Source organism: Pezoporus occidentalis, unplaced genomic scaffold (assembly GCF_034315485.1).
Source record: "Pezoporus occidentalis ecotype Australia unplaced genomic scaffold, CSIRO_AGI_Poc_V1 ctg16, whole genome shotgun sequence".
Taxonomy (NCBI): Eukaryota; Metazoa; Chordata; class Aves; order Psittaciformes; family Psittacidae; genus Pezoporus; species Pezoporus occidentalis.
This window is the reverse complement of record NW_026913425.1, coordinates 4,122,917-4,148,621: the sequence shown is the minus strand read 5'-3', so window position 1 is coordinate 4,148,621 and position 25,705 is coordinate 4,122,917. Positions and strand designations below refer to the sequence as shown.

The 25,705-nt window shown below is 38.9% G+C and overlaps 1 protein-coding gene across 1 annotated transcript; it reads right to left on the bottom strand.

Moving 5' to 3' along the window:
* Positions 1–704: 704 nt before the first annotated feature.
* On the bottom strand, positions 705–25,325 carry WDR41 (WD repeat domain 41). Its single transcript, XM_062612423.1, has 13 exons — positions 25,210–25,325; positions 19,812–19,927; positions 14,692–14,740; positions 13,588–13,719; positions 13,129–13,191; positions 12,509–12,620; positions 11,107–11,169; positions 9,824–9,934; positions 8,468–8,652; positions 5,993–6,114; positions 4,944–5,032; positions 2,989–3,122; positions 705–1,243 (listed from the first exon to the last, which is right to left on the bottom strand). The coding sequence occupies exons 1-13, from the start codon at positions 25,258–25,260 to the stop codon at positions 1,091–1,093; spliced, it is 1,380 nt and encodes a 459-aa protein (XP_062468407.1). The 5' UTR covers positions 25,261–25,325; the 3' UTR covers positions 705–1,090.
* Positions 25,326–25,705: the final 380 nt, after the last annotated feature.

The following is a 25,705-nucleotide window of genomic DNA, read 5'->3' as shown; positions in this document are numbered from 1 at the left end:
TGTATCAGCTGGGGGAGGAGGGGGGGGGGGGGGGGAGGGGTTTGTGCTTTTGGGGTTTTGTTGCTTTGGTTTGGGGTTCTTTAGTTTGGAACTTTTTCCCCACTCCTGTTTAGTTTTCAGATTACTAATGCTGTCTCAGACTCGAAAAAGGCATTGTGTACTTACTTAGATGCTTTTTATTTTTAAACTCTAAAATACTACTTATACTTACAAACTTGGTGCAGATTTCTCTGCAAACTTCAGCTGAGAATTTAAAATTCCTCTGGCAGAAATGTTTTGCTAATACTGAACACATCGACTGCTACTGCTTAAGAAAGTATTTTACATCCTGAAAATCCATGGTAACACTGGTGCTTTTTATTAGATACAAATTAATTTGATGAATGTTTTGTGGAAAGACTAAGCTAAGCCAATGAAACTTCATGCTAAACATGATAATGGTGCTACATAAAATCCAGTAGTGTAGGTTAACCCACAGTAAAATGGCAGCTACTGCAATTTAGGAGTAGCTTTGCCAAAAAATTAAAACCTGACAAACCAGTATTACCTAATTTTCTTTCTTGCACTTACCGTTAGTGCAGGATAACAACTTAAAATGGAAGAATTCTATCTCAGAACTGTTTCTTTGGGGTTTTTCTCTAGGTACATATCTCAGCCATAACTGACTGAAGTTTAGCTTCAAGAAATATGTTACATCAAGCAGGAAGACTCGGTGTTTTTTAATATGCTTCCTTTCTGCACATAAAACTGCGGAATGCCCCCAGCTGCTTTACTTTTGATCCATTTAAGGACTTTCACAAATCTTAGTTTTGAAATCTGACCATGATATTTTTAAACATTAGGAATAATATTAGAAACTAGCATTATCTTCAGTGTTTCAACAGAACACCATTTCTCCTGACAGAGTAAGCAAAATAAGTTTCAACATGCAAAATTCTCCTTTGAGAAGAGTAGCAGCAACTAACAATAACTCTAATATAATAAATGATATTACTGGTAGTTACTGGTAGTTATTCCAAGTAGTTCAGACTTTCCTTCACACTCACACTTAACACGCACCCAGTTTACACATACATAGCCTGTACCCAATTTAAAATTTGAGCTGCAGAACACCATTTTGCGCTAATTTTTGAAACAGTGTTAAACTGCGAAGTCTAGATTCTCGTTCACCATCCTTCCACAAAATGATGAGGTGGTCAGCAGAGCACGTAGCCAGTCCCAGTTCACCAAAGTACAGGAACATCTGCAATGAGACAATTACTATTACCATGATGCTCACAGGAGACTGTCAGCTTGATTAGATGTCTGGTGTACAACTGGACTAAACAAATAGACATTTTGCTTGAACATAAATATGCAAAATTACAATGCATACTTTCTGTATGTTTGAGATATCATAAAATCCCCACATGAAAACAATTCCTTAATGGCACTTCACACTGAAAGATCTCAGTTTAGAAAAACCAGTAAAGCCTTACAGATAGGAAAGCTATGGTACAGAATATTGAAGAAACTTGTTCCAAGTCAGCAGCAGTGAAGTGAGTGACTTGCATGAACTCTGATCGCCTGGTTTCTTAGGAATAGAAGCCACTATCCTGTTCTCTTGCGTACACTGTCCCCTTCCCACGCAACACCATGGGCTACCATCACCAGGACTGGAAGGATCACAGAGTAAACAATTGTGACAGAAATCAGAACATACAGCATACAGCTGCAGTGGAGGGATTTTGCAAGAGCAATGGAGCTGACAAGTCATGTAGTCATCCCTGTCTTCAGAGCCCTCCAGAAGGCTGCCTCAAATTAGCCACTAACCACAGTTCAACAGCCAATGGATCCAGGTCATTAATACCACTATGGCATGTTTGCAGTGTCCTGACTCTTTGGCTTATGAAGGGATCTGCCCAGGGGAGCATTCAGGCCAAGGACTGTGCTACAGCCTACCAGCTCTGGCAGTAGCCACTTACTAGCTATGAAGTTCCAGTAGAATAGTCTGTCCAAACCCACATCTTTGACAATCACATTTCATCACTACTCAACATTTCCAGCCTCCAGCCTGTCCAGAATTTAAAAATGGAATTTTCCATATGTAGAACATTGCAGGAAATCATACCCACCATTATCTCTGTTACTCTGTGACCCTGCAGTATCCCAGCAAAGACCCACATGTGCCTTCTTTACTATGGCTCTTGCTGAATTACACAGTATGTCCTCTTTCTCCAATGGCAACTTTTCTTACTGATATAAGGGCTTCTTTCAGCAGTTTTTCAGGAAGCTGGTAGAGAAGGGCAGAAAACCTTGCAGAAATCCCTGTAGCAGAAAGGTTCACCTTAGCTATTACTGAAAAGCTTTCAGCTCTTGGAAGTAGCAGTTCTGAAATCCAGTCAACCTCATGAATATTTGTGAGAAGAACTACTCCAGAACCACACTATTCCCCTACCTGCCCTTCTCCCTGCTCTTGCCAAGAATGTGTATAAAAGTCCACAATAAGAAAGTGATTTGTTACTCCAATAGGTTTGTCAAACACAAAAAAAGCATTGAGAGAAAATGCCATTTAAAACAAAAACGTAATTTATTAGGCAGACAGGCACAGAACAGTACCCGATACCAGTTAAGACTCACAGCACAGAGGGCTACAAAATTCCTGATTGTTTTCCATGAGTCCTTGTGAAGACTGCAAAATTAAGATGAAATCTGGAGCAAACACACAGTTCCCAGCTGTATGTTTTGCAGTCCATTAAGAAACCAAAGACCCTACATGTATGGATAAATCTGCACACACAATCTTTGGGCATCGGTGAGTGTTTGAGTTCTCATTAGAACTTTAATTCAGTATGTATTATTGTTGTCACACTGCACTAAATGTCCTACACAACTGATGTGTTCCCAACCTTCAGAGCCAGTCAGAAGTTACAGTTCTTTAAGAAACACTGCCAAATTACATCAGTAAGTGATACTCACTTTTTCTTGTTCTTACTAAAATTCACCTACCTGCACAGCTGATGAATGACCAATCAAATCACCAACGAGCTCCAAGAAATATACGGGTGTATTTTCCTGCATCTTCTTAGCAGCCTGGTTTGCCTGCTTGTTTGCCCTTCCAAATCCCCACATGTTGAAAAACCCTGGAGCGGGGGACAGCAGAGATAATAGCAAAAATGAAATATTATTTTTTTTTCCCCTCTAGCTAAAGAAAGAACTACAGGAGTCACTTAAATCTAAAAGCAGGATGGTCGGCATGGCAAAATGACAGAATCGTTGTCCCACACCATGCTTTTCTATCTGGATTATTCACCTTGATAGGGCAAAGAAACATAGCTAGTTTGTCTTTTGTCCTAGGTAGATTTAATTTAGCAAACATGCTGAATTACTCACCTGGATGAGATAACAGATGGATTTAACAAGAAAACCAAGGACTGCCACAATTAATTAGCTGAACAGCAAAGGCAGACGCAGCTCAGTGATGTTTACCTTTGTTCTATCTTTGTCCTCCTAAACTGTCACTTTTATAAAAAGAGGAGAGAAATGAGGTGCCAGTCTCTCCCCGTGTGTCCTGCACTGAAGCATTAGAGTGCTGGCATTACAACATAAACAAGCGAGTTTCTGATCCTGAATTGCCTGTTTTTACAGTGCCCACTAGCTTTCTCCCTCAGACTTAAAACTATCAGCTAAACTGGAGTGTACATATTGTACTCCACATGTTCCATTTAGATAGCAAGAAAATATACATCTGTGCCACAGCTCCTAGGAGAACTGTGGAATAATACTGGCAGAAGTAAGAAAGTTGGGTTCTGAATACAGTGCATATCAGACTTTCCTGCTGATCCTTCCCTCGGCCCCATCAGCACACAAAACACATGCCAGACCACGGCCCCGGTGCAAGGGAGATAACGGGAGAACTGAACAACTACTCAAGGGATTCTTAGAATATAAAAATAGAGCGAATCAACAGCAGTCCACCTATCTTACCGTTACGTATGTTTTTCTCAAATGCCTCCAATCACAGACATTGTAAATTTCCAATGTGAAACCAAACACCACTTGTCACAACAAGAAACAAAACTGTACATTAGCTGTCACCGGCAATACTGAAGAGAGAAGGTTCCTGAAAAAGTCTTCCTAAATCAACCCAGGTAACAAACCAGTATTTTAAAAAAATGAAATAAAAATTTAAAAAGCAGCCAGGTAGACAAGATACACCAAGAAAATTATTCACAGCTTGGATTAAAAAAAAGTCCTACAAGAGAGATTAACAGCGCACTACTGTTCCCAGTCTACGATACTAACTATATTTTCCAGAGCACCAGTCCAAGACCACAGCTATTAGAGCACAGGGAAGCTGCTGACCTGGTCAAATTACAGCAAGCACTACCCAGGCAGTGTCTGTACTTGGCAGAAAACACTTCCTAAAATACCTGCAACTAGCCCTGAGAACCGGGATGCCCAGAGTTAGCATGTAAACGATGTTAGATACAGCTCAAAGTAAGTCCCAGTGTAATTCCAAGTTCAAGAAGGAGATGTGGAAAACACATTTTTCAGTGCCAGCTGCTCATCTGCAAGCTTCTCTTTGGCTTTCTTCACAAGGTCCTGCAACTATTTACCCCTGCATGGAAGAGGATCCAGCACAATTCAGGGCAAGAAGTGGATGAAGGTTTGCAAGGAGAGGTCATAATTTTTGTTTAATCAGCTGATACAACTGTAAAGTCTAAATAAACTTTATGGCACAGAACTGCTTCAGCTGGACTTTCTAGCTTTCTGTATAAGATCTTGGAAGGCTTGTACACCTGTCTTCTTCAGTTTCCCACCCACATCTATTACCAGTTGGTTGAATACAAGACATTATCTCTTCTTACAAAGCCTGTAAGCCTCTCTACTACTGTATGGTGAACATCAGCTTTCCCAGTATCCTTTTTAAATGTTCTTTTTACCCCGCACTATATGCAAACCTGTTGGAACCACTTCAGCTGGCAGCTGCTGCTTTTCTCGGAGCTCCCAAATGCGCACACTGCCATCTTCTGAACAGGAGATCAGCTGCCTGTAAAAGCAGTTGTTAAGCAAGACTAGCATGGATACTTATCTGCACAAGTCACCTTGTGATGTTTCTATAGAAGAAATAGCAAGTGCCTCAGGGTCTACACAAGTTTGCTAGAACTCTCAAATGTAGCAGGACATCCAGGTGTTTTATACAAAACAAGGTGCGTTTTTATCAGGTGCAAAATAGGTGGAAAAAAATTACAAATTTTCAATCCCATTTTAAAATCATAGCACTCTGTAAAACATAAAATAACAAGTCTAGACTATGCAAACACAGTTCCACTAATGCCTTCCATAAGCTTACTTTCATTAAGAACAAACTTTTTTTCTTATGGGAAAATAACAAAAAGAAACATACTTCTCTTCATTACATATTTAGAACAGTTTAGAACAGCACATGCATTTGCAAGGCCCTAATTTTTATTTTCTGACAGGCTTCTTCTTCATTGAAGAAGAGTATAAGGGATCTAACAACACAACTATGGGATACATATAAAGTAGCAAAATGTCCAACTTGGCTGTCAAAATAAGTTACATCTGGAAATTCAACTGGACAATCGCTGGAAGTTATTACTATTTTTTGTTTAAACGAATTTCAACTGTTACAAAATATTTAGTGAAAAATATTTACTGAACAGCCATAGGCCTTTGCTTTATAGAAGTAAAATGCTATTGAGCTATATTTTCTCAGTGTAGACAAAAGTGCTTTATCAGGTCTAATTTTGAAAACAGTCATTTAAATCTAAGCCTGTGAATTAAGCATACTGTAGTTTTTTCACACTGAATTACCATGTTGTATTTTCAAAAATCAGAACAACAAGCTCCATCTAATATAGGCAGATCAAACTAAAGATCATGTCCCTGCCCCAGAAATTAGATGTAGCTTTGCAGACTGACTCTAGCCACCCTTCCAAGTTCTGCATTTCTTTACTGCATTAACAAAATGTACCATGACTTGTACCTGTTTGGAATCTTCGCAATGTGCAGTACAGAAGAGTCGTGAGCAGTTTTTTGGCAGGCAATCACACGCTTCATTTGAAGATTATATACGTATATGCCTTTCCCAACAGCAGCAAACACACACTAGAAAGAAAATTCAATGGAACAACTTGCAGAAACAGACACTGAAAGATCACTCTCCGTGTAATGGATTTCCAGCAGTACTATGATGTCATCTGGCCTGCATTATCCAGTTTGTTTCTGTCCTTGTGTTACTGCTTTATCCCGAACGTATGGAATCGGCAAGTAACAGAAAAAAAAATTGATTTTTTGAGGAAATGAGAGACATGTTCCTATATTCTAAGCAGTTGTTTCATTCCTGTATTGTCATCCTGTACCTTACAGTCTAAGCAGAAACACATGAACACATTTCTGCAATTAAATGTTTATGTTATTACACTAAAATAATACTCTGTGTTTTGACAAATTCTTGTTTTATCAAGAAAGACTGAGAATACTGGAAGCTGTTCTGCATTTTTGCCTTATTTTTTTTAAACTTAACTGAAGCTGTAAAAGAGGTCTTGCTTAAACATCTGGGTTCTAGAGTGTAGAAAAGGAATTCTCTCACAGAAAGGTATTACGCAATACTGCAAAAACTTGGAACCGTTTTACATTCAATGCTCTTCAGAAAAAGTGCAGGGATTCTGTTTCATAGCCATCATGGCTTTAAGAAGCCACAAACAGCCAGACCCTCTCATGACTTGTAATGATTTTAGACAACTGCATGTGCGTACACACAACAAATATTTGGTACCAAACAGAGGAGTGCAAAATGCTTCCATTCAGTACATATTTGGATTTTGAATCTACCGTGTTTAGGTGATAGTAGGCTGAATCACTTCCCTGAATGGCCTGCTTCCATCTACACAGCCCAAACATTAATGCCTCATAAGCAGTCAACATTTTGTAAAACTGGTAACCCAGTGTCTTTGACTAAGATTCCATATACTTAATATGCATTCAACCATGTTTTGAAACTCTTCTCGAAACTCTTTGTCCAGGTTTTTGTTGCATTTTAGTTTTAGCTGGTTTTTGGGGGGTTAGGTTTTTTTTTGGGGGGGACGGGGACACGATTGTTTTGGCTTTTGCTTGGTTGGGGTTTGGTTGGGTTTCTTTCTTCTTATGCACATGTGTGGTGGGACCTCAAATAGCTCTGAAACTAAGCTTAGATTTCTAATAGCACTCTACTAAATCAAGCAAAACCATTATGCCCGTTATTATTATTTTCCTGGTTTTGTACTACACTTAATTCAATGGCCTTCCATACCACTTTGCCACTTAAGTATCTCAGCCTTTTCTCCCTTACAGTCTTCTGCCTTAGGACAGGCTCTTGAATTCCATATAGTCCTTACAGCTTTGTAAGACGCTCTTCACAAACCACTCTTCTTTTTTTTTTTTTAAACACAAGCCCCAGCAAAACTCTGGTCATTTCAAACCTGATGAAGCATAAAGCATAAATTTTACACCTAGCTTGACAGGCAAGTTAAATACACACACACATATATCAGGACAGCAGGTGCACTCCTTAGCATGGTTTCCTAGTATTGCCAAACCTTTACTATCCCATTTATCTCTGATGATGTTTTGCCTACAAGCTTGGTGTCAAATTAGACATCTTCTTCAGTTACTTAACTACCAAGCTGCCTACATAGTTCCCAACAGAGAAAATACCAATTTTATTTTTTAAATATGACGAAGTGTTCTGCTTTTAGGTAGCAGGTAACAAAGTAATTCATTATAGAAAGTGGTGAAGAAATGTATTCCTATGTAGGAACTTTACAATACAGAGAGCTCCACTAAAAGCACCTTCTATTTCAGGATATTATGCTACAACTACCTTTTCCTCTGATGATTCAGAAGTATCATAACAATATTCTGCAGCAATTTGTTTAGCTCACTTCCATGAAAGAAAGAAAATCCTCAGCAGCCTTGGATTCCACACTCAATGTTTTAACTGCCTCTCAACTTCCCAAAATTCCTTCCCCCTCCCTTTAAAACCCATCCATGTAGCTTTCAAGCAGGGATTCAGAATGTTCTGAAGACAAATTTCAGAACTTCTGAACAGGACTGGCTTTTGCTCCCTCTAGAACTAAAGCACCCACAATAAAACCACAGAGACAAGTACATCTTTCACACACATACAGACACACAAACATACCAATGTTTCTCTCTCCAGTGTTTCAGGAATGCTCTTTTCACAGACAAATGCATCAGGTAACTATTTGGACCTCAGCCTACATTCAGGATTTTCCACAGCTTTTATTTTGTTACAGTTTGCGTCTTTGAATCCATTTCCAGGAATCCCTTTCTTGCACATTTTAAATAAACCTCTCATATTAAAACAAGTAAACTGAAAACACAAAACACTTGACCTCCTGTGGTAAGGTCATGGTCATGCCACCTCATTTGAAGTAGTTCACTGTTTAAAGCTTTTTACCTCCTCATCAGATGTTAAGTGTTGAACTGAAGTTTCATTTGGGCTTTGAGATAACTTTATTTCTGGCTGTATATCTGGATGAACAGAGTCGTCACAGAAGTTGCACTCAGATGCCTGCTTTGTCCAGTCAAGTGCATCCCAAACTATTAACTCACCCACATGAGAACCTGTCACAAAAGTAGAGTCTAGAGGGGAAAAAAAACACATACATACAAATCACATTATATTTAAAAAAAAAAAAACAAACAAAAACCAACAAACCATTTCACATAAAATTACAATCCTAAAAAGCTAAAAAAGCCTATTTTCAAGTGAAGCTATGTAGAATGTGCAGTATGTAACTGATAAAAATCTCTCCCTTTGACTGATTTGATTACATAGCATAGCTCTGATGAGCAAAAGGAGATGAGCTCTCTCTTGTAGAATTAAAACTAAGAAGGAGAACATCCACCAGCCACAGGGCACAGTTCAGTATAGCAAAGGCAAGGAAACCTGTCAAATGTACAAGTATTTGAAGTTTATTTGTTGCCTATATACAAAACCCTTCTATTCCTTGCACAAGGAGGGGTATCAGCACCATAAACTTAAATACTGATGAAAAACTAAATGGACGAGTTAATGGCAAGATTGAAGCAGCTGCTCATGAATTTGTTAATCACACATGGAAAGAAGCTGCTTCAACAATACTTAACACAGGTAGCGTTTTGTCTTTTTAAGGCCAATACTGTTTTCCCTTTCATAACCATAAAAGAGGAAATAACTGCAATGCATACACATTCTCTATCACATCAGAAATAGCTTGTCCTGGGCTCTGGGGACGCTCCATGAAAACAAAAAAAGACAGGGAAGAACAAAGTACAGATGGTTTATAGCTGTAGTAGAGTAGACAGAATTTCAGGTAGTAGCTCAGTATTGCACTAACAAGCAGCAGAGATCGCACCACCTTCCAGGGCCTCTAAATAATAGATCTATATGCAGGCTCTCATCTGCACACCCTGAACTTTCAGTTACCTTGGGACTACAACTGCAAAGGATGTGACATTGCATATTCCATTTTAAGAACCAAAAGGAATGAGAAAAAAAAAAATGCATTTTAAAGTTTCCCAACAGGAAGAAGAGTTCTCACCAGTGACATTGCCTCTTTTGTACCCTTTCTACATCACAACCTGCCTGATTTTATTTCACTGTTAATCCATAAATAAAGTCACTATATTTTCACATTCCACTACTGTTTCAGCTACACAGAAAGGCACATCTACTAGCTATGAAGTTTCCCTCCAGTTAAAAGTTTGGTCCATAGTTGCAATATCCCACTGCTAACTAAGAAAAGTAGTTACATTATGAAGTGACTCTTACCATTGACACTGACTAGTGACAAAATGTTATCCTGATGGTCAACAAGGCGTTTTACTTCAACGACATTCCAACCTTCAGACTCACCATTACAAGCAATCAACCTAAAAATTACTTAAAAGACAGACAGATAATGTTGTTTAAATTGTTTAAATGAGCTTTATCATTCAGAATAAAATGTAGCTATAATTAAGTAAAACACAGTTTTTCAAAAGACACAAACAAAAACATAAGTGAGACAGCATAAGATGTGCAAAGCCACTTATGACCATTCATAACACAAAAAAAAATTGGAATAAATTATTTCAGTGTTATTCTTAAGGCCTCTTACTACCGCAGCTATAGGCTAAAACACTTCAGCCTACCAACACTGAAATTCAGATAATCTGTCTACATCAGAAGTTGCAGAAAGTAGAAAAGTATAAACATCTTTACTGATAAGTAAACTAAAAGCAAAACATACTTCTTAATGGCTCATCTGACTGAAAACTATCATTCAAAAGGATGCAATATTCTCTAGTAAGGCCATAAAGATCGACAGGAATTAAGACTTTATTTTAACCAATATTGGAATTTCTTTTATATCTCAAGGGCACTGCAGAACTGTGGGAAGTTCAGAAGGAAGTCAACATTGCATACCAATGTCTAAAAACAAGAAGACTATTCGCTCGCAATTCTCTTATCAGAATATCAGATTGCTATTTTTTAGCTAAGTGTTTAATCATATTGAACAAAGTCTGTTTTGCTGATTCAGTGCTGTACTTTCACTCCTGGATTTTTTTATAAAACATTCTATTTAAAAGACTGTATCAACAGCTAGCTGATGATGTACAGTTTGCACAGACAGAAAACCCTGTCCTCAACTGAGCAACAGAAACTGTCACATTGTCTCATTATAGCTTTGGACAGTACCATGAGATTGCCAGTATCTCACATTCCTGATGCTAGGATAAGGAGGCTCCAGAGAAGCCTAGTATCCGACAACTCAGGTAATGAGATCCTGACCTTCTCCAGAACAAATGTAGACCACCACAATCAGATCTGGATGGGTGGCAATAATAGTAATTACAGTAACAAAGAATATAGGAAAGTTTTGTCATGCAGAATTCCTGAATGAGATCAGCATTGTCTGACTGTCAAATAACAGAAAAAGGAAGGCTGCTAATCACACCCTAATACCATTCACTGGTCCTATAGAATTCCAGCAGCATGCTCTTTACACATATCCCTGATAAGCAGCTGTTATAGAAGTATATGAACATCTAACAAAATGCAAACATACTCACTTAGCTCTTTGCCAACAGCTGCCGCAACACAATTTTTAGGCAATTCAACCAAAGCAGTAATACCTTTGAAAAAAACACAGGAGATAAGGGAGAAAATTGACCATAATAAAACACAGCAAACTGTTAATTCCTTATTAATAAAGTTGTTCATAGTCTTCCTTCCATTTACAAGGTATTATAAAAGCATATTACCTGAAGTGAAAGTTGAACAGCATTAGACATGAACAGACTACCTCAGATGGAGACAGAGTCAGAAGTTTTGTTCCTGAATCCAGGAGAATTTTGAATGTCAAACTTGAAGCTAAGGATCAATAATCTTTTCACTTTAAATACACTTATGATATTTATGCCCTAATTCTGGACAGTATTAAGGGTAACTATTTAGACTCTCAACATATGCAGTACCAAAGTTTCTAGATACTGCTACGACCACAGTATGCATGATACTAAAATACTGTGCAGAGCCAGCCAAAGAAGAATATGTCACAAGATAAAATGCCCAGCTTGCTGTTACTGTGCCTTCACCCTGCACAGAATTCCCTCAATCCGTGCTGCCACACCATTAAAGGAAAACTCCCCAGTGTCTTTCCCCATAAGAGAAGAAAGAGATTAGGAGGGAAGAGGGTGCATGCTGCACATCTTACTGATCAATTGTACAACAGTTTCAGCAGCCCCTCATGCAAAGCACTACAGTGCCACTTCCACCTGGTACTTGGCATGGTATTTCACATTGGCCTAAAAGAAGCATTAATATACTCGAAGATTCAGAAGCTTTTGCCTACCACTACTCCATTCTATGACAAAAATATGAAAAATATTGGTTCCAACTTTGAATTTTGTTCACAGCTTCATAGGTATCTTTGTAAAGTATGCTAATAACATGCAACAATTTTCTTTGCATGGACAGATAATATATTAGCTTATTAACAGAAAAGTGTGACTGACATTAAGATCTGATTACATTTACTGCATTTGTATCAAAATCTGCACTATCAAAAGTATTAATTCTTAATAATAAGAAGAAATCTTTACTGGTTTACTACTAGAAAACTTTACTTAGGAATAATAAAACTCCCACTTGCTCACAGAGAAAGGCAGCCAAAGCATCTAGTCCACATTAGAGCAAATATGTACAAATCAGCATCCAAGGTCTAAGCCTGTAAGACCAAGCTAACTACACTTACTGATGTCTGACATATTCTAAAATTCACACAGCACAGGAGACTAAAAGCAGCCTTAATTCTGAAATGATTAAGTCTGACATTTAAAAAAATAGAGAGTGGCTTTAATACATAATGTTATCATTAGAATTAGAGAGAATTTGCCAAGTTGGTTTTGCATCATTATACAGATCCATTTTACTTGCACTTTAACAGATATAATGAGTCATTTACATTTTTACCTGCATCAGTAAGATGACTGGTCTTACACAAGAGATCTAATTTTCGGTTCCAAACACACAGATCACTCCCTCCAGACAACCATACATTCAGTCTTTGAAGAACTGTCAAACACTGCAGAACAAAAATCAGATATATGTCCCCTGCAAAAGTTCTACAGGGAATTTCTCAGTGAAATGATCATGAGCTTTAGCTAGATAAAGCTGTAAGTACTATAAAATACAGTATTAAGATGTCACTTTCGTGAGAAATAAGATTTAATTATATACTATATGTTACATTTGTCTACCAAAAATGCAAAAATTGATTTTTTCAATTTTTTTTTTACTATTAACATTCACGAATTAGTTTGACTGTAGGTTGCCTTTTCAAACACAGTAACAAAACCAAGCCATAAAGTGACCTTTGTTCTACATCCTTTCAGAAAGAAAACTGAGGTATTAAGAATTCAAAAAACAAATTCAGAATTGTGCTCACTTCTCAGCCACCCATTAGGTACCTGTTCTTAAACCAACCACTCATGTTCATTTTAACACACCTGCCCATATGGTCCATAAGCCACACATAATAGGTACTTATATACAAGAAAACAGCAGACATACCTAGGTTTTCCTTAACTTACCTTGACAGTAGAATGGAAACATGACACTTTCTGAACCTGTCTGCCACTACTGCAATCCCAAACCTGACTTTATTCAATAAGGAAACTGAAAGGTTTTTAATACATTATAAATATAACTGCTGTGTTTGTAACTAAATGACAAATCGGGAAATAGGTATGGAGAATGTCAGTCTTTTAAATACTGATTTTCAATATTTGTCCAAATTTGTCCAAAATTGTGTTTTCAATATTTGTCCAAAATGAGATATTAATAATAGTCTGTTATGGATTCACTTTTGTAACAAGGATTTCATCTACCTGTGAGCAATAACTAGTGAAATCCTAGTGTAATTAGATTATACCTACTAGATATTATCAGCCAATAAATTTAAACAACCTGCACCCTGTCTCAATGCTACATTTAAAAGTAAAAACACAAAAGCCCATAGAAATTTGAATCTTCTCCAGATATAAGGATACAATAACTGTTCTATCAGCTGATGCTGTTAAAATCAAGTGTTTTTTTTCTTCAGAAGCATCTGATGAAGGAAATGGTGCTACAGCTGTAATTTTTTGGGTGTGTCCATGAAGTTCAGAAAGTTTTTCTCCGGTCTGAAAAATAAAAACATGGAAAACTAAGGTAAAATTTGGAAAATGCTTACTATAGCATACAGCTGTAGTAATACATGTCACATAATTTTTTCATAAGGTTTTTAAAAATTTTACAGTCTGAGAATTCTGCCTTAATTTGAAAGTTTGATACACACTGTTTAGACAGCACAGTATGTATCTATTTTAGACTTCCTATCAAACAATCAAACTTGTATGCCAGCTCTCCTTAACACAATTCTAGTGCTCATCCCTTCTCTACAATTTTGTTGATGATACACAGACACAAAGCAGAAGAGCAGAACACATATCATACTTACAGCACTATTTCCTTGATACAACTAATGTCTTAGTATGGTTTTCAAAAGTTATAAGAAAGTTTTTATCACAGCAAGTAAATAAAGCCTTGGTTCTGCACTGCATGAAACATTTAACTTCCACTGACTTTGGTGTCTTTCCAATATCGCTTTGTGTCGCCTCTCTATTTAGTCTAATCAGCTATACTACAAATAGATATCGGTAACAGAGCCACTGTAATAGACTTAAAAATGTAAGTACATATATAAACCTTAACAGGATTGCTACATATTTGTTGAGTAACTAGTCAACATTTGAGTGTTTACAGCAAACCCAAACATATTTTAAAGGAAAGCTTAAAGACACAAGTTCATACACACTTCTGCTTTTCATATCATCAACTCCTCACAGATCTCTATAAAAATCACTATTGTCTTTCCAAAACATTCTAACTTTTAGAACTTACTGTTCCTTGTGTTCACACATCTTTTACTTTCCTAGCTCTCCTTTGTAAACTCAGATTTGACAGACTCCCTCCACTTCTACATTTTCAAGCCATAACCCTCCAGCAACTCTTATTAATTCTGCTTCTTCCCTACTAGATGCTGCTAAGTCTTTTCTAAGAAGTTAGAAGAAACTAGCTTCTACCCTCTCCAGAGCTCCCAAAAAATAGCTAACCTGAGCATTCCACAGAAATATATCGCCATCATCTCCTGCAGATGCAAACCTAAAATAAAAATAAAAAAAGTGAAATCTTCAGATGTAATGGAAAAGCCATAAACAGTTACGTAAGAAAAATATTTACAATATACGTACATATATATATATCTCTCAGTTTCCAGCTCTGAAGAATAATCACATTTGTAAATCACAAATTTGTAAATCTCAGTTTATAAACTGAAGTCAGTACATTTAAATAGGTATTTATCAACATACACATAAGAGCAAGGCTTAAGAATTTCAATACATAGTATTATAGAGAATCACACATTATAGAAACAATTCTTTTGTTTAAAAATGTGAGATCTTACACACCAAAGAACAGCGAAAAACCAAGTACTATTATTCAGAACTAACAAACTGCAAGACATTTAACAAGTTACACTCATCTGAGCTCAGCCACGAGCAGAGGAGCCTGGTATTTATCATGATACTTTAAACTGTAGCTTAAGTTGCTTAATTTGACTTCTGCTAAACATCCAGCTTTAAGGCATACCACATGAGGAAAAAAAAAAAAAGGTTCATATTAGCTTGTTAATTTCACATTAACAAAGTTAGACCTAAATTCAACAATTTTCTTTAGGGTAGACTGAATATCTAACTACCTGCCTACATTTGCACCTTACCACCACCACAGTGACACTGTAGCTGGCACACACATCCCAGCTATCTCAGTAAATGTGTACTACGAGTTGAGAAAGCCTAGAACAGAAGCAAAACTTTCCAAAGATAATTTAATTCAGTTGTTACTTGCAAATATATCTACCTTATAATTTTTCCTTTTGTTTTAAGCCTTCGCTAAGGGTGAAGTCGGTATTTAGAGAACAAAGATTCATCCTATGTGCAAGAAAGTCATGAATAAGAGAAGTTACATCCCTTCTGATTGTTCTTCTATTACCAGCTGTGAATGATTTCATTAACAATATGCTTGTTCTTTCTTTTAGACTCTTTGCAATTACACTGATTGTGAAACTTGCTAATGTGAAACTGCTAATAGAGTAAGTTTTCTGACATAAAGCCACAGGGTTTTTTCCCCAGTCTTTCTTCCATATATCCTTCTGGTTTATTCTATTATAGGGAGGAAAAAAAAAAAAAGTGTAAGCTGTATTTTCTTCATATATGTCATTACTTTAAAACCAAACAAGCCCCTTCTTTAAAAAGATTTGAGCAAAACAACAATCTTCAATGCACACTTCTAATTACATTTCTTATCTTTAGTTGCCTTTTAGCTCTATTATACCCTGTTTTGTGACAATGACAAGAACTTAAAATAGTAAGACTCTCACATTTCAGGAATAACTTTAAATTCCAACTCCCTTCTTGAGCAATATTGGAGATGTGTGACACTTGAACAAAATTTTGGGAAGAAAACTGGTCTTTGAAAGATGGCATGACTGTAATTTGTCAACATAGAAGCTCAATAGAGTGCTGTTCTGTGTATTTTCCTCCTCATCTTCTAACCAGGATTTCTGTTTAAATATAAAGGTATAGTTATTCTACAGTTAGATTCTGTTCACCAAGCTGGAGATTCACGGGTCACCTGATTCTTTTCCAGTCATGATCACCATCATCTATAACCTTCTCTGCTTCCCCAAGGAGCAAGAGATGGTCAAATGAGCAACAAAACCACTATTCTTCAAATGTATTATGAACTCAGCTTAGTTTAATGTGTCAAATGCCGGAGTATTACATGCAATTTTATCTCAGTCCAGTTTTTTGGAATATTCTTGCTGAGGCTTAGCCTTCTTTAGTGATCTTCCAATCAATATGACCCTTACCTTATGTTCAAAAAGTACAAGAGAAAATAATAATAATTTTTTTTTTTTTGAAAAGCAGTTTTCTGTTACATTTATACAGGATTTATTTAGTATCTTCAAAAACCAATCTGAGAAAATTTTCCACTCACTGGTTTTAGCTGAGCCACTGAGAAAACAAGAAAATCCTTCTGCAAAATTCTCACTAAGATGATATTATCTAAAGACCTGAAGCGTGAAACTTGGCTTACAATAGTTGACAAAAAGCACACAATGGAACAGCTGCAGAAACTAAATAAAAACATTTCAGAAGCTGAGTAACAATACTAATTTTACTGAAAAGAATCAAGTGAAAAATACTATCAGCTGTTTAACAATCCAGAAACTACTATATTTTTGATAAATAAAACCTCAGCATTACTGCCCAGTGAAGGAACTCCCTTAAATTCCTCAAACCCTCAGAATATTAACCAGCTATATAACTTACTTGTTATCCATATGCTATTTTTATAACCTATCTTCAATGTGCCCATGCAGAGTTTAGTTTTACACTGATTATCATTAGTTTAGCTTCAATAATTTACTTCAATAAAGCCCAAAATTGTGAAAGATGTCTCTGCATCCAACAGTGCATGCAATCTGAGAATACTCTGATATTTCCATAAAGATCAGGTATATTTATTACGTGTTCTGGGAAAAATGTACTTAGAGGAAAGGTTTTTTTAACAACTTGTCTGGGAAAAAAAAAAGAACTGCAAAAAGCCTCACAAGACTCTTCTATTTTTATGAATCTTCTGGTGGATTACTGTAATGTAGACAAATAAATTTCATGGTAATGCATGTAACTTGTCTGAAATACGTATTTATGACATTAAGAATGAAAACTGGCAAGTTAAAAACTCTCCATGGACTCTTCTGTGAAATTTTCACCACAGCATCATGGAACAGTTTGGCTTGGAAGAGACATTAAAGACCATCTAGTTCTAACCAGCCTGTCAGGGCAGGGACACCTTCAGACACCTTCTGCTAGACCCATCCAACCTGGCTTTGAACACTGCCAGGGATGGGGCACCCACAGCTACCCTGGGCAACCTGCACCAGTGACTCACCACACTCACAGTAAAGAATTTCTTCCTAATGGCTAATCTAAATCTCTCCTCTTTCAGTTTAGAGCCATTCTCCCTTGTCCTGTCACTACATGCCTAGTACTTCTCCAGATTTCTTGCAGGCCTCCTTTAGGTACCAGAAGGCTGCTCTAAGCTCAGCAACAGAGCCTTCTCTTCTCCAGGCTGAACAAGCCCAACTCTTTCAGCCTGTCTTGATAGCAGAGGTGCTCCAGCCCTCTGATCATCTTCATGGCCCTTCTCTGGACTATCTCCAACAACTTCATGTCCCTTTGGTTAGAAGCCCCACAGCTGAACGGAGCACTGCAGGTGGGGTCTCGTGAGAGCATAGTGAAGGGGCAGAATCCCCTCCCTCAACCTGCTGGCCACAATTCTTTTGATGCAGCCCAGCATACAGTTAGCCTTCTGGGCTTCAAGCGCACACTGCTGGCTTGCTTTCAATTTTCCATTCACAATATCCCCAAGTCCTCCAAGGGAGGGCTGCTCTCAACCCAGTTATCCCTGTACTGATCTTGAGAGTTGCCTCAACTCAGGTGCAGGACCTTGCACTTGGCTTTGCTGAACTTCATGAGGTTTGCAGTGGTTCACCTCTCCAGCCTGTCAAGGTCCCTGTGGGTGACATCCCTTTCCTCCAGTGTGTTGACTGCACCACACAGCTTGGTGTCACCAGCAAACTTGCTGAGGGTACATCAACCCAATTGTTCATGTCGCTGACAAAGATGTTGAATAGCATCGGTCCCAACACTAGCCCCTGAGGGACACTGCTCATCCCTGGTCTCCACTTGGACGTCAATACATTGACTGCAACTCTTTGAGTGTGACCATCCAGCCAAATCCTCATCCACTGAATGACCTATCCTTCAAATCCACATTTAGACAGATCCCTGCCTGATCAATGTGGAGAAGAAAAGAACGTCCCTACACAGAACACCTGCTGTACACTGCAAGGACGTAAACAAAACACTTACCCATGTTACCTTAGTGTAGTGTATTGATTAATATATCAGAAATCCCCTTCTGTGCCTAATCCATAAAAGGTATAAATTACTAGAACTCCTTAATAGAGAGACTATTGCCTATTACTTACATTCTTAGTTCTAACAGTTTTCTATTTAATTCTCTACATCAGCCAAGAGCCACTATGCTTATTATTGACTAAAGGTTTCACAACCTTACTTTTAAGGCAGATAAATATTTCTTCTCTTTCAGGATTAAGTTAAATTAAAGAACATGCAAGGTTAACTTATACAAAACTAGGCTAGAAGCTAGGTCATAACATAAAACTACCACATTTTGTTCTCTCAAATGAATTCACACTACAAAATGATAATGCCAACTGTAGTGACTTCATCTCTGCTTCGTAACCAGTTTTCCAGTTTTTAGAAACCTCTGTCCTCAGAGTTCAAAATAGAGTTGGACTTAATTACAAGGAACTAAGAAAGGAACAGATAAAGACTGTCAGGGAATATATAAAACGAAAGCACAAAAAGCTAAGAATTAGATGAGAGAAAAAAAGCAACCACTAAGCTATAAAGAAGAACAGCAAGTTGAACAAGACCAAATTGGAGGAGATATTTAATGCAGAGGTTAGGCATATGTTGAATTTTACTAAGAAGTCATTCTAAATGAAGCGTTGAAAAGTTCAGAAAAAAGTTGCATTAACTGAAACTCAAGTGAATTAAGCACTAAAGTTTCAGAAGAAAGTATAATACAAGATTGGAAAGAAACAGCAACATTCAGTATTGCTAAAAATGCTGAGAATGTCATGTTCAATTGCTATAGTGTATCTGTAGACATCTATTACATTCTTTTGTAGAACCAAAAGATGAAGCAGCAGCTGCCCTCAATTCAAAAACCTAATGCATGCATCCACTCAGAACAGAAGCAGACACTACTGCATATTGTCCAGGGAGAAAGCCTGAAAGAGAAGGGCGGAATTAGTTAAAGGTATTTCTTTCAAACTATTGAATTTTTACCAAGAAATGTAACTCCATCACCATTATTTTCTCATGAAAGTATAACTTACAAGAGAAGCTAAAAGATGTAGTAAAATACCAAGAAAAGGCCTTTTTTAACTCCAGACTTTTCCTGCCCTCCCCACCAAAAATGAAAAGATTGAATTATAAATATTACAGAATTTTCATATTTTCTGAAGTATTGCCAAGGATGCTGTGAAACAATTTGAAATTAATTTTCATACCTGCAATCATCTATTTGCACAAGAAATCGTACTATGTCTTGATGACCTTTCAACACAAGAAGCTCCGTGTAAGGATTCTGTATTTGTTCTTCACCAACTGTCTGTACAGATGATTTCTAAAATTCATAAAAAAGAAATGAAAGTTATTTTGTACTGACATCATTATTTTCATTAGGTCTTTGTAATGTCTAACAACCTACATATGAATCATGCAAATGTACAGTTATATTCGAAGTTAAACTAAGTTACTGAAACATAATTTTACCTTAATGAAAATTGTTACAAAAGATAATGTATTATTTCAAGTAAATAATATCTTTCTATAGCATGTATTTTGAATGATAAGACAGCATTTTCTGTTTAACAAAGAATTTTGTACTGCTTTAATCACTGATACACCAAGATGAAAAAACAGTTTAGTCATGAGCTGTCATGTGGAGTCACCTTCATGACTCAATATCCACACATTCAGTTTTTCATTAAAATACACCTCTCCTGAGAGGTTTGTGAACCTTTCATATCTTTCACCTGCCATTCAATTTTAAAATCCTATATAAAGATGACATATTTAAAACAAACAAGAATAAATGCTGTTCTGTTACATAATATATAAAGCATCCATTGGGAATCCATTCACAAAATACCAAAGCAAATCATATTAAAAAAAAAAAAAAAAAACACAAAAAAAAACAAGGACGGTTAATCATTTTACAGAACAGCATCTGCAATTACCCCCAACTAGACTATTAATTAAAAGAACAATCAATCAGGCTGATCACCAGACAGGGTCAATAAAATATTGCACAGGACTGTAGTCTCAAAGTGCAAGAGTTGTGCTTATCTCAATCATCAGTTTGTTTCAATAGATGACAACTCTTTTACCTTAAAGGCCTTCCACATTCTGGAACAACTTGCTATTATTCATTATTTTAAAAATATATAAATCTAAATAGCTCAGTACTAACTTAGTGACAGCACTCTCCTCCTAGATTCATTTTATGCAACAGTCAACACCATCTTACTTTCAGGACTGTCTCTTCTTTGAGGACTTCAACAGAACCTAGACTGTAAAACAGTAATTACCGAATACTGCACAACATGCAGCATACATGACTAGGAATTCTACATGAAAGACATACATATTATCCCCAGAAACTTCAACATTTTCTTTCAGTAATATAAATTATATTCTATTACTTCCATAATGGTACTATGATACTGCTCTTCAGAACTTAAGAATGACAAAGCTAATAAACAGGGAAAGAAATCTTGTTTATTTTTAAAATGAAGAGGTTGTCAAAATGCAAGTTCTTGTGATTTTATCTTGGTTTTGTGCTATCTGATGTATTTCATGAAGCAACTGTTCCTCATTTTATGCAATTATGTGAGAATAGTAGTTCCCATTTAAAATAATGAAGTAGAGTCTGCATGGTTATAAAGAAAAGTTGGACAAACATGAAACTTGGGACTTCAGATGTCAAAAGCTCATCAAAACATTCCTTAAAAAAAAGTTCTAAAAATCCTAAGCAAATCTCAGCATCACTGGATGACATTAGCAATGCTGTAGAAGACTTCCATTTTTATTTACTAATAGAAATACACATTCAGAAATCAATTGCTTTTAAAAAGTCAGAATTTGTAGCATTAACATCCCAATTCTATATTCTGTTGTTGTCTTCTATTTAGTACAAGACTATTTACTACAAGACTACTTCTTTTGAACAATGTGTCTAATCTTGCTCTTTCTAAGAATGCCTGTGAATACTGAAAGATACAGTGCTGATGATATACTATAGATAACAACAAAATAACAGTTTTTCCCCCAGTACTGTCATACGACAAGCTATATTCTCTCTTCAGATCTTTACTAATATTTACTAGTGTGGGGTTACATGTACATTCCTTCTCTTAATAAATCCATCTTTTACATAAACTAATAACTGAACTCTCCTGTTGCAACACCAAGTTTTTAGAAGAGAAGGCTAGATGCTGACACTAATGGAATCCACTGCCAACTTGCATGTTTTTATGCAGGACCTGTAAGCATCATTACATCAGTAAAAAATGCACAATGTTCATCTCAACCTCAGAACTTCCTACAACCCCTGTGATTTCATGTCCTTAGAAGAGGGATTTTCAAAAGCAACTCACTAAAAATATTAAAACAACAGTATACAGATATATTTATATGTATATCATGGAGCATGAGAAATTAGCTTATGTTGACGATGATGCTACTGAAGTTAGGCTGTTAGCATTACCAGAGCCACACTACTAGAGATGTACACCAACTGAAAAGATTCAGGAGCTTAAGCCTTCAATGATTTTCAACTCCATAGTAAAAAAAGAAATGGGTAAGGAGAAATCTATATTTCATAAATTTAGGACAGCTTTGCCAGAAGGTCTGTCTATCCTATTGACGGTGTTGGTTGATGAGAAAATGAACATGAGCTGGTAGTGTGCGCTTGCAGCCCAGAAAGCCAATCATATCCTGGGCTGCATCAAAAGGAGCGTGACCAGCAGGTCGAAGGAGGTGATCCTGCCCCTCTACTCTGCTCTTGTGAGACCTCACCTGGAGTATTGTGTACAGTTCTGGTGTCCTCAACATAAAAAGGACATGAAATTGTTGGAACAAGTCCAGAGGAGGGCCACGAGGATGATCAGGGGACTGGAGCACCTCCCGTATGAAGACAGGCTGAGAAAGTTGGGGCTGTTCAGCCTGGAGAAGAGAAGGCTGCATGGAGACCTTGTAGCAGCCTTCCAGTATCTGAAGGGGGCGTATAGGAATGCTGGGGAGGGACTCTTCATTAGAGACTGCAGTGATAGGACAAGGCTTAACGGGTTAAAACTTAAAAAGGGGAAGTTTAGATTGGATATAAGGAGGAAATTCTTTCCTGTTAGGGTGGTGAGGCACTGGAATAGGTTGCCCAGGGAGGCTGTGAATGCTCCATCCCTGGCAGTGTTCAAGACCAGGCTGGACGATACCTTGGGTGATATGATTTAGCGTAAGGTGTCCCTGCCCACTGCAGGGGGGTTGGAACTAGATGATCTTAAGGGCCTTTCCAACCCTAATTATTCTATGATTCACCCAGTGCAACGTCACTTGAATACATGTGGCCTGTTCGTAACTGGCTGATGCCATAGAACATGGAACAAACTTCGTCAGTCCATAGCCCACACACTGCTTTATCTATTTAAGGAGAGTACAGAGATAGTTATGAAGACGACCTTTAGATAAAACAATACTACATAATGCAGGAGAAAAGTACTTCCAGGACTAACCCTTACCAGTGTTTGTTCTTCACTTTTTCAACAGAGAAGCAAACTGATAACCATCTTTCAGCAAAACAGTGGTAGGAATGGAAACAGAACCATGGCATAATAGAACAGTTAGAGTTCGAAGGGACATTAAAAAGCATCTAGTTCCAACCTCTCTCCCATGGGCAGGGACACCTTTCCCTAGACGAGGTTGCTCAAAGCCCCGTTCAACTTGGCCTTGAACACTACCAGGGATGGGGCAGCCACAGCTTCTCTGGGCAATCTGTACCAGCGTCTCACAGCCTTCATAGTGAAGAAATTTTTCCTAATGTTTCATCTAAATCTCTCCTCTGTCAGCTCAAAGTCATTCCCCCTTGTAAAAAGAACTTCTCTAGATTTCTTGTAGGCCCCTTTTAGTTACTGTAAGACTGTGATAAGGTCTCCCCAGAGCCTCCTCTTCTCCAGGCTTCATAAACCAAATTCCCTCAGCCTGTCTTCAGAAGAGGTGCTCCAGCCCCCGACTGTCTTCGTAGCCTTCTTCTAGGCTCACTTCAACAGCTCCATGTCCCCCTTGTGCTGGGGGGATGGGGGCAGAGGTGGACACAGTACTCCACGCAGGTTCTCATCAGAGCAGAGGGGCAGGATCACCTCCCTCAACCTGCTAGTCACACTCCTTTTGCAGCAGCCCAGCATACGTTGGCTTTCTGGGCAGTAAGCACACACTGCTGGCTCATACTGAGCTTCTTGTAAGTCAATACCCCCAAGCCCTTCTCCTCAGGGCTGCTCTCAACCCAGTCTGTATTTGTGCTTGGGACTGCCATGACCCAGATGCACGACCTTGTAGTTGGCTAGTTGAATTCCATGAGATTTGCACATGCCAACCTCTCAGGCCTGCCAAGATCCCTCTGGATGGCATCCCTTCCCTTCAGCATATCAACCAAATCACAAGGCTTGGTGTCATCAGCAAACTTGCTCAGAGCACACTCAATCCCACTATCACCAACAACGACCCTGTCCACCATTTACCTAAGCTACAAATGGAAGAACTGGAACACATCTTGACTCATGCTTTTTTCAAATCACAGAATACTAAACAACAGCGAGAGTTTAAATTTTGGAGAGGAAGGCAGACCAACGTAGTTTTCTAGGATATGTTAGAAAGCTGTCCTGTATTTCCCATACTCTTCTAAAAACAACTGCAGACAAACCTGCTAATTATGACTGCAATATAACCAACATTTTGACTAATGATAAAGGTCAGTGGCATTTCCAGACACTGTCATTCCAAACTGGTGCAGACTCAAATTTGCACCAAAGTAACTACTGGTGTTTGAAAGCCACCATGATACTGTCATGACTTGTTCCTGTACAGCAGTCTGGACTACAAAACCACTAAGTGTAAGGAGCCCTGCAATAGTGTTAATGAATTCTAGTTAACTCCAAGCTCAGAACTTCAGCAGTGTCTAAGGGACAAGAACATCAATCTCTCCCCCAAACCCAGTAAAACTCTCTTCCCAAGTGAAGCAACAGGATGTATCACCACCTCACATAACTTACTTTATGATGAGAAACAAAGAAGAAATGCTGCAAGACTACTACAAACTACAACTAGGCCACACAAATAATAACTTACTGCCTATAATTTACATTGACCGGGAAATCCCGAGGGCAGGCCTCCATACGCTGGAAGCTACAAAACATAACCCCCACTGGCTCAGGACGCACTGAACAGGCAGAAGGAAGCTGGAGCCCTCCTGACAGTGACAGCTCCCAGTCCCTTCAGACTGCGGGATTTGCTATTTGCTTTCGTTTTTTTCCCCGTCAACTCCTTCTCTTCAGCGGAGCCTGTAACCCCTTCTATCGGCCAGGAGGTTTCACAAGCTGCGCGCCAGCCTCGAAGGCCCCTTGCTCCCGCGAGCTCTGCGTAGGTCCCACAGGGCCAGCGACCCGCCCCGACGAGAAGGCCGCCGCCCTCACACCGGTCCTCCCACTGCTGTCTAAGGCCCTCCACCAGCGCGGTGCCCCAGGACAGCGGCTGTCCACAGGAGCAGCACTCCGGCCCCGCCGGCGGGGACACCGCTTCCCATAGCCCCGCCTCCAGCTGATCTGCCCCTTTCACCACGCCAGCCCGCCACCCTACCTCCGCCAGGCCCTGCGGCTCACGGCCGCCGCCGATGAGCCACCGCAGCATCGGGAGCAGCTGCTGCGACCGCCGCCGCCGGCGGCTCGGTACGGCAGCGACGCTGTCCCTGTCCCCCGCCGACGCCGTAAGCTCGGCACAGCAGCGGCGCGGCCCGCGGCCCCCGTCCCCCACCGCCCGCCGCACCAGCTGGCCGGCCGTAGGCGGGGCTCCCGAGGAGGGAAAGGCCGCCTCAATCGAGGACCGCGCGGAGACCAGCCCTCCAGCGGGCGGGGCCGGGAGGGCCTGAGCAGTCGATCGCCGACAATGTGGCGTGGCGCCGCCGAGAGGGCGCGGCGAGGCGAGGGCCGGTGCAGTGGCGGGAGGTGCAGCGTGGCTCACGTCAGCCTGTGGGCAGGGTCTGCAGCGTAACTGCCAGGCGGGTTCCTTCCGTGTAATGGACGAATAGAATACTATCTTTGTACTTGCTGCCTTGCAATTTTATGCTACTACAAAG